Below are 9,782 nucleotides of genomic sequence, written 5' to 3' on the forward strand. Positions count from 1 at the left end.
TTGGACACTAGCCGTCCTGGTGGGTATGAAGTGATTTCTCTTCGTGCTTCCGATTGTCTTTGCGTGTCCCTGTGGGTCTAGCCCAGGCCTTTGTCCATTTGTAAGCCGGCTTGTTGGTCACTTGCCACAGCTCTTTGTTTATCCTGGATGTCAGCCCCTCATCAGATGTGAGATTTGCAGACGTCTTCTCTCTTTCTGCGTCTCGTCTTTTTACCCCGTGCACAAGTTTTAAATTTTTCAGTTTTTTTCCCTTGCTATTTGCTCTTTTTCTTTTCCTCTGTTTTATTTCTGTTGCTGTGTCTTCACAATTACTGATCTTCTCTTTTGTTACATCTAAACTGCTGTTGGCCCCATCCAGGATATTTCAAGTACTACATTTTCATTACTAGAGATTTCATCCAGGGCTTTTTTTTTTTTTTTTAAGATTTTATTTATTTATTTCACCTAGAAAGAGCAAGAGTGCAAGCAGGGGCAATGGCAGAGGCAGAGGGAGAAGCAGGCCCCCACCGAGCAGGGAGCCCGACTCGGGGCTCAATCCCAGCACCCTGAGATCATGACCTGAGCCAAAGGCAGAGGATTAACCACGGAGCCACCCCGGCGCCCCCATCTTCAGCTTCTTTTAATCACGGTTCCATTATTTTGATTTTAATTCTAAAATTATATAATTTTTTTTTTGAGATGTCATTCACACACCATAAAATAAGCCTTTTTGAAGTATCTTCGTAAGGTCGCAGCTACCTGATAGCAGAGTTTTAATCACTCTGAAGGAAGCCTCCGGCTGGCCAGCGGTCATTCCCATGGTGCTCCCCCAGCCCCCAGTTCCTGCACCTCCTCTGTCTCTGGGGATCCGCCTTGCCGGGAATGAACGGTCACACTGTGCGATCTTCTGGGTCTGGCTTCTGTCTCAGCCTGGTGGTGTCAAGGTCCGTGTCATGGCAAGCACGGTCTTGCTGTAGTGGAGATGCGTCCCAGTTTTTATTTTATTTTTTTAGATTTTTAAAAATTTATTTATTTGACAGACAGAGATCACAAGCAGGCAGAGAGGCAGGCAGAGAGAGGGGGAGGCAGGCTCCCCGCTGAGCAGAGAGCCCTACACGGGGCTTGATCCCAGGACCTGAGATCATGACCTGAGCCGAAGGCAGCGGCTTTAACCCGCTGAGCCACCCACGCGGCCCTCTGTCCCAGTTTTTAATCCATTTGTGGATCACATTTCGGTTGTTTCCACTTTTTGTCTGACGCCGTTCACATGCGGGGCTCTGGGTGTGCACAAGGTTTCGTTTCTCCTCAATGTCTACACAGAAGTGGGATTGCTGGGTCGTGGGGTGACTTGGCATATGTTTGGGAAGCTGCCAGAGTGGTTTTCAAGAGGCCCCGCCGTCATGCCCCCGCCAGCGAGCACAAGGCACCGTTCTTCCACGTTCTTGTCCCCACTTGCTGTTGTCTGTCTGTCTGAGTCTAGCCATCCTGGTGGGTGTCGCATTGTGGTTCTGCTTTATATACGCTTAAAGTTCTGCTTTTTAAGAAGTCTTTTCCAAATGTGGCTACTCATTTTTATAGTGTTTTTTTTTTCTTGTTTCTCTTTGTTTTCTGGATTTTATTTAAAAAAAAAAAAAGACCTTATACATGTAATTGTACGTAGGAACTCTGTAATTACACCTTCTGTTTTAGAAACACAGTCTCATGGGATTGCTCTGTGCCTGCGGCGCTGCCGGCGAGCCTCGCTGCTCTGGGTCTGGAGCCCGCACCGCACTTACTCCTGCCGCCCCGCTCCCTTGGTGCCTGCTGATATTTCATTTAGAAGCTCTTTTTTTAATTCTGAGTATTAGGCTGAACTTTATGGAGTTCAGGATTTGGGACATTTTCTGGGAACCCTGCGTGTGTCCGTGGCAGAGCTAGCTGCCGAGCGCGCCCGGTTTCTCAGGCTGAGCGCACGCCCTGCTTTGCCCCGGAGGCTCCAGGCGAGCCTGCCGTCTCCGCATCCCAGGCGTCCCGCCGCCCCCGGCTCGCAGAGGCCTGTGGCTTTGGGACACAGCGGGGCCGGCCTTGCCGCTCTGGCTGCTGGCGCTGGCCGCCACTCACCTGGCTGGGGCGCCACCGGCTCAGCCCCGGCTCCTCCCCACCTGGCTGTGTGACACACCCCTCACCTCCCCCGGAGTCTTTGCTTCTCGCTTCCTTGTTTCCGCCTTGTGGGTTTCTGCTGGGGGCTGGCTGAACCCCAGGGTCAGGAACCGCCTGTTGTCCTCCCACTGGCATTCCGGTTTTCGTTGATGAGGAGTTTTAAGGTTTTCTGTGCTGATTGTATGTATAGGAAACCCTGGTTGCTGTGGGGAAAACCTTGTGAGCCTGCTGCGGGTTTTCTAGAATCTGCTGTCACACAGAAGCGCCTCTTCTCCCGTCTCTGCTGCCGGCCACGGGGACAGCCTCCTGTTGCTGCCGTACTGGCTTTTTCGTGGGCGGCTTCCTCCTCCCGGCAGGCTCCTGTCGCCCGCCCCGTGTTGCACTCTGTCCCCGTGTGCCCCGCGCCTCCTGCTTGCGCACCTGGCTTCGCGGCGCTGTGGGCTAGCTCTGTGCATTTGCTGCCAGGCCCCGGGCTGGAGCGCCCGCCCCGCGCCGCAGACAGACTCGCGCCCCCTTAGCACTGGGTGTTGCTCTTTTCTTTGTGATGTTCAGTGTCCCGTCCGAAGTGACAGGCCGGCTGGGTTTTGTCTCCACTTGGTGTGTTTGTTCTTAGGGCAAAGCACGAGGAGCGCTGCTCCCGGGGGTTCTGAGCCCCCAGCCCTTAATGACTGGGCCCTTGGAATTTAAACTCCTGCCCTTATTTTTTTGCTTATTTTGTTGTTTTAGGGTATTTTCCTTATATAAGTGGATTGTGAAACATCAAGGAACCCGTGTTTTCGATTTTAGCTTACTGTGACAGGACTTCTCCTGTGCCTGTTGAGGCTGAGGGACCCGTGACGGAACAGATTTGAAATGGACGATTCGGGTCCGTGCTGACCTTGACTCTGTCTTCTCTTACAGGCGATGCGAGAGGGTCGTCCTGCTGCCGAGATGACAGCCGTCCAGTCTCCAGGAGAAGATGCAGGTCTGCGCTGCGTCAGTGCGTGTCTGCGTCGAGAAGCGGGTCGCAATGGGGCTCCCGGCAGGTGGTGGCCCGCGCCCTGAGGCGAGCTGGTGTGCTCCCCGCGTGCCTGCCCCTTCGGTGGGGTTCATGGTCTGCTGCGCTCCTTCGCATTCAAAAGATGGAGCTCATATTCCACGGCTGAAGATGGTGGACGTTTGGCGGCACAGATGAGCCTTCGGATCAGGTTTTTACTCATCTCCGACGACGCGGCCCGAGTAGTTATGGTCAATTATGGAGAATAACCAGGAAACTCATCCCAAAAGGGATGGTGAATTGGTTTCTGATAAAATAAATTTTAAAATAGAAGAGGAAGATGGTGTTCGCATCCCTAATCACAGTCTGGAAGGAGTGGCGATTAAGAGGGAGCAGGACAGGCCCGGGGCGGAGCGAGGTGGGGAGCAGACAGAGGCAAGGGAGGCAGGCGGGGACCGCGAGCCCCCCGGGCAGTGCCTCCCCGCCGACCAGGAGGAGGAGTACGGGGCTCTGTTCTCCCAGTACAGCAGCACACTGTACGACGTGGCCATGGAGGCCGTGACGCAGAGCCTCCTCTCGGGCCGGGGCGCCGGCTCCAGGAAGAAGTCGCCGGCCTGGAAGCATTTCTTCATCTCCCCGCGGGACAGCACGAAAGCCATCTGCACGTACTGCATGAAGGAGTTCAGCCGAGGGAAGAACGAGAAGGACCTGAGCACCAGCTGCCTCATGCGGCACGTGAGGAGGGCGCACCCCACCGTGCTGGGCCAGGAGACCGGCGGCGGCGGGCCAGCCCTGCCCTCCCTGTCGCCCCCGCCTCTGCGGCTGCCGCCACCGCCCGCCGACGCCGGAGACCTGGGCGCCGCGCGCTCACCCCTCAAGCTCGCCCCAAAGCTGGCGTCCAAGGTGCCGTCCCCCGACGACGTGACGGAGGAGCCTGTGGTCCCCTCCGAAGACGTCCCCCCAGACACGTCTGCCCCTGACAGGTACGGGCGGGAGGAGTCCCTGGGGGGGCCGCCGCACCTGCCCCCGCTGCCGGGCGAGGAGAGCGCGGAGAACGGGCTGGAGAGAAACCCGCCGCTCCCCAAGGGCACGTCCGGGTCCCGCAGGCGGTCGGCTGTGTGGAAGCACTTCTACCTGTCGCCGCTAGACAACTCCAAGGCCGTGTGCGTCCACTGCATGAACGAGTTCAGCCGGGGCAAGAACGGGAAGGACCTGGGCACCAGCTGCCTCATCAGGCACATGTGGCGGGCGCACCGCTCCATCGTGCTGCAGGAGAACGGCGGGGGCTCGGGCATCCCGCCGCCGTACGCCGCGCCCCCCACGCTGCTGCCCGCCCTGCCGCCTCCCGACGGAGACCCGAGCTCCGTGGCGTCCTCGCCCGGGCAGCCGGCCCGGGTGTCCCCCTCGGCGTCCTCCTCGCCGGACCGGCTGCCCGAGGAGCTGCAGGTGCGTCTGAGCGTCGGCGACGCGCTGGCGGAGGACACGGCGCCGGCCTCGGACAACGTGGGCGCGGCCTCGCTGGAGTCCTCTCCCGAGAAGCTGCAGGCTGGCGGCCTGAGCCCTGGCCCGCTGGACTGTGGCGCTGGGTCCCAGCAGAGCAAGAAGGTGATAAAGAGGCTGAAGTCGGAGGTGTGGCAGCACTTCTCGCTGGCGCCCACCGACAGCCTCAAGGCCGTGTGCCGACACTGCGCCTGCGTCATCAGCCGGGGCCGCAGGGGCGACGTGGGCACCAGCTGTCTGATGCGGCACCTGTACCGCCGGCACGCGGACGTCGTGGGCGCCCCAAAGGGCGCGCTGGGCGCCAGCCTGGCCAACTCCCCCTACGCCACGTTGGCCTCTGCGGAAGGCGCCGCTTCCAGATCGACTGACCTGCCCTCCCTGGTCCCGAGAAACAGTCCGGTCCTCTTTCCTGTGAGCAGCAAGAAGACCTCCAAGCTGTGGAACCACTTCTCCATCTGCTCCGCGGACCCCACGAAGGTCGTGTGCCTGCACTGCGGCCGCACCATCAGCCGGGGCAAGAAGCCCACCAACCTGGGCACCAGCTGCCTCCTGCGCCACCTGCAGCGGTTCCACAGCGGCGTGCTCAAGGCCGAGGCGCCCCGGGTCGCGCGGGCTTCCTCGCCCGGCCCGCGGGGACCCCTGAGCGCCCAGCTGCCCGGAGCCGCCTCCTTTGAAGACCCCAACGAGAAGTTCTACGATTCTCATCCCGTTGCCAAAAAAATCACGAGTCTCATAGCTGAGATGATTGCACTTGACCTCCAGCCATACTCCTTCGTCGACAACGTTGGCTTTAACAGGCTGCTCGAATACTTGAAACCTCAGTACTCTGTGCCCTCCCCGTCCTACTTCTCGAGGACGGCCATCCCAGGGATGTACAATAATGTGAAGCAGGTAGTCCTGTCGCACCTGAAGGAGGCGGAGAGCGGCGTGGTCCACTTCACGTCCGGGATCTGGATGAGCACGCAGACCCGCGAGTACCTGACGCTCACCGCCCACTGGGTCACCTTCGCGTCGTCGGCCCGGCCGTACCGCGAGGACCACCACGGCTCGGCCCTGCTGGACGTGTCGCAAGTGGACTGCGACTACAGCGGCAGCAGCATCCGGAAGCAGCTGGAGGGCTGGTGGGAGGCCTGGGTGACGTCCAGCGGCCTGCAAGTGGGCATCACGGTCACCGACAACCCGAGCATCGGGAAGACGCTGAGCGAGGGGGAGCGGGCCGGCGTGCAGTGCTTCAGCCACACGGTCAACCTGGTGGTCAGCGAGGCCCTCAAGAGCCAGCGCATGGTCCAGAGCCTGCTGAGCACCGCGCGGAAGCTGTGCGAGCGGGTGCAGCGCTCGCCCCGGGCCAAGGAGAAGCTGGCGGAGCTGCAGAGGGCCTACGGGCTGCCGCCGCACCACCTCCTGCAGGACGTCCCGTCCAGGTGGAGCACGTCCTTGCACATGCTCGAGCGGCTCGTCGAGCAGAAGCGGGCTGTCAACGAGGTGTCGGTCGAGTGCGGCTTCCGGGAGCTCATCAGCTGCGACCAGTGGGAGGTAATGCGGTCCGTGTGCCTCGCGCTGAAGCCCTTCGACGCGGCCGGCCGGGAGATGAGCGCGCACGCGTCCACGCTCAGCCAGGTCATCCCCATGATTCACATCCTGAACCGCAAGATCGAGATGCTCTTCGAGGAGACCATGGGCATCGACACCATGCTCAAGTCCCTGAAGGAGGCCATGGTGAGCCGGCTGGCCGCCACCCTGCGCGACCCAAGGTACATCTTGGCCACGCTGCTGGACCCGCGCTATAAGGCCTCCCTGTTCTCGGAGGAGGAGGCGGAGCAGTACACGCGGGACCTGATCCGGGAGCTGGAGGCGCTGAACCCTACCTCAGACAACACGCCCATCCCCAACGGCTGCGACGCGGGCGCCCCCTCGCAGGGCACGATCGGGGAGGAGAACCTGTGGTCCCTCATGGCCAAGATGACGAAGAAGGGCCCCCGGGAGAAGACGAAGGTGCCCGAGGACATGGTGCTGGCCTACCTGGAGGAGGAGGTGCTGGAGCACGGCTGCGACCCCCTCACCTACTGGAACCTGAAGAAGGCGGCCTGGCCGGGCCTGGCCGCGCTGGCCGTGCGGTTCCTGGGCTGCCCACCGAGCATCGTCCCTTCTGAAAGGCTCTTCAACACACCCACAGAGAACGGCAGCTTCGGCCAGTCCAGGCTCATGACGGAACATTTTGAAAAACTCATCTTTTTGAAAGTGAATCTTCCCTTGATATACTTCCAGTATTGAAGCTCGCAGCGGAGCCGCCGTCGCCGGCCACCGTCGCTGCCCGGGCGCCCACTGTCTGTCCCGGGGAGGCGGCGTGCCCCGGCGGGCCCCCCACCCCGTCCAGCGTCACTGTAATGCCTACGTGTGCCTTACTGCCGGTGCCGCAGCCGGGCGTCGCCGCGGGCCTCCCACGGCCTGCGAGGGAGAGCCTGTCTTGCCGCCGCCGATGAAATACGATGATTCGGGTTTCACTCCCAACTGTAACGTGTTTTTTAAAAGTGGGGGCTTAGTAATGTGTTTTACTAGAACGGCAGAGGAGATGTGAGCAGTTTTATTCTGTAGGCTTTTTATTCAATTATGTAAAAACCACAAATCAGGTACTGTATTTTAGTTTAAGAATTGCTTTAATTCAACACAGCAGCTTTTGTGGCTGTTTAATGAAATCTGTAAATAAGAGGTGGAGTTCAAGCCATCCTGGCTGAGCAGGTTCTAACTGCAGGCTCTAAAGCGTGTCGAGTACAGAACATTCTGGAACATGGTGTTGGCTGCCACGGAGGTGCGGCGTCGGAAGAGGAAAGTAACCTCAGACGCGTCCCGCCGTGCCAGTTCTGTAGTGACTGGGTAGAGAGAGCGTCCCGGTCTGTGCTTCTGCTGCATTCAGGTTTTACATGGTCGACCTCGGCCAGAGCCCCGGACACCTGCTGTCGAGCCCACGCGCCAGGGGCCCGCACGCAGCGGTCCTGCCGAGGGCGCCCGACCCTCGGACCTGCTGTCTCGACACCAGGGAGCTATCTTTGGAAATTTGTGCACTGACCCCACTGACCCCAATTTGATCAAATTATGTATAAAACTGTTTCTAGAAGAGACGGCTCGTTAACAGGGAGGAGGTTGTTCCATTGCAGTTGTAAGAGTAGCCTTAGGCCTCTAGATTTTTTATATAATAGGGAAGATTCAGCCATCGCTGGCTGTGTCAGAATCCCAAGGACAGCAGAATGAAGCGTCAGTTGTCATTCTTTGAACGATGATCTGTCTTCAGAATTTTTGCTTCAACATCTAGAAAAAAGGGTTCATTTTCTTATTTCAAACCAGTTCAATACTCCGGATGAAACAAGTCACTCATTTGCCTGTGACCTTTTAGAAAAGTTGTTTTGTTAAAAAAGGACCTATTATTAATCTGGATTTGCATTGACTATGTTTTAGTGTATTTATAAATGGTGAACACAGTTTCTGAAATTAAACTTTTTATTTGCAATTTTCTACTGCTGGAGGACACTGGCTTTTTATTCTGAGGATGACAGGAGGGCCGTCCCCACCCCCACCCTGGGAGCCACTCGCGCAGCCTCCGGAGTTGGGAGTTTCGGCCCAGCCTCCACCGGGGGTGGGGCGGGGGTAGGGAGGGAGGAGGTGGGATTCTCGCAGCCGTGACCGTGTTTCTGCTAACGGGAGCGACACGGCGAGACCCCCGGGTCTCGGGCTCACAGTGAGTGCTGATGTGCGTTGGGAGCCAGAGGAGAAGAGTCCACAGGCAGTGCCCGGCGTCTCCGCCGTGGGCCCCACACACGCCCTGCCCGGGCCCCCACAAGCACGGCCTCTGTCCAGACGCCCACGGAGCCCCGGCCAGGGACAGGCTAGGGAGCCGCGCGGCCGTGGTGCTTCCCCCGGGGGTCGCCATGAGTGCGCGCCGTGATGCTCCAGGGGAGCCTTCCCCAGTCTGGGGCTCAGCCCGCCGCCGTCAGTCTTCCCCGGCCAGGATCTCCCCAAGCCGCAGGAAGTGAGTGCCCGAGTCCACAGCGGATGGTGCGAAGTTCGGGTACTGGAGCCCACGACTTTCCCAGAAGGAGCTCGTGTCTGTTTTGCACATGGAGCCGTGGGGTCCTCCCATGGGCTGAGGTCAGGACCAGGGCTGGAGCACCAGGCGCTCACGGGTGTGTGTGTTTGGGGGAGGCGGGTCTCCCGCTCCCAGTGGTGTGGCTGGGACTCTGGGGGGGAGCCTGGGTGCACTCGTTCAGGCCTCCAGGGTCGACGCAGGTCTCCACCTGGGGGAGGGTCTGACCACACGAGGACCGCAGGCTGCGGGCGGGCAGGACTCCCAGCCTGGTGGTGTTGGGGAGGTGCCCCCGCCAGAGCAGGGCTCCGGCCCTGGACCCGCTTGGGCAACCCTGGCTGCCGGCTGTGGGGTGAGGACAGAGCTGGACTCCGCGTCCCAGCCGTCATGGCTGCGGGGCTGCATGTGGGCAGCAGGGGCGACCTGCTGGGCGTCCTGGGTTGTCCCCTGAGAGGACGGAGCACAGGGTGACTGCAGCACGCAAGCTGTTGTTCGCTCGGTGTCCGAGGGACCATCCGCCCTCCAGGCCCAGGCCAGCTCCTGGCACAGAGCCGTGGGGAACGTGGACGTGGTCCCTGCTCCTGAGAGCCCATGGTCTAGACTCTGTCTCTGTGAAGCTTTCCTGGGGTGCGGCCCTGGCCGTCCACGCTTGTCCCACCCCCACCCCGCCCGCCTGCTGCCGCGGAGCCGTGTGGGCAGACGTCCGGGCCCTCGGAGCACAAGCCTGTGCAGCTCGCTGCTTCTTCGCTCCCGAGCTGGTCTACTCCTCTGCCCAGCTTTAAAAACCTGTGGCCTTGGGCTGCCGCTGTCCGGTGAGGCGTGCGGCCGACAGGTTGTGTGGGAGGCCCCTGAGCCCCACGCATCTGTCCCTGTGTGGCCGGTGGGTGGTTCTGGAACCGTGGCCCCGTCCGACACCGTGGGAATGGCAAACCGTCCCGCGGGAAGGAGTGGCCGACGTCGGCAGCGGTGTGTGAGGGGGACGGTGGCCGGCCTGTTGAGGACAGCGGGTCCGCTGCGCGATGTCCGCCTGCGCTCTGCTCAAACCTGACTCGGAGCGGCCTGGTTCACGTGCGGGGCAACACTGCGGGTCAGCGGGCCAACTTCCGTGTTCGC

The 9,782-nt window shown here is 60.3% G+C and overlaps 1 protein-coding gene across 6 annotated transcripts in view; it reads left to right on the plus strand.

The window, feature by feature from the left end:
- ZBED4 (zinc finger BED-type containing 4) overlaps positions 1-7,758 on the plus strand; it is a 30,717-nt gene extending 22,959 nt beyond the window's left edge. For all 6 annotated transcript variants that reach the window (XM_059187315.1, XM_059187316.1, XM_059187314.1 and 3 more), the window contains one exon: positions 3,019-7,758. In XM_059187315.1, coding sequence (XP_059043298.1) covers positions 3,353-6,865 — 3,513 coding nt within the window. In that variant the 5' untranslated portion in view covers positions 3,019-3,352 and the 3' untranslated portion in view covers positions 6,866-7,758. The remainder of the gene's footprint in view (positions 1-3,018) is intronic.
- Positions 7,759-9,782: the final 2,024 nt, after the last annotated feature.

This window comes from Mustela lutreola, chromosome 8 (assembly GCF_030435805.1).
Source record: "Mustela lutreola isolate mMusLut2 chromosome 8, mMusLut2.pri, whole genome shotgun sequence".
In the NCBI taxonomy this organism is placed as follows: Eukaryota; Metazoa; Chordata; class Mammalia; order Carnivora; family Mustelidae; genus Mustela; species Mustela lutreola.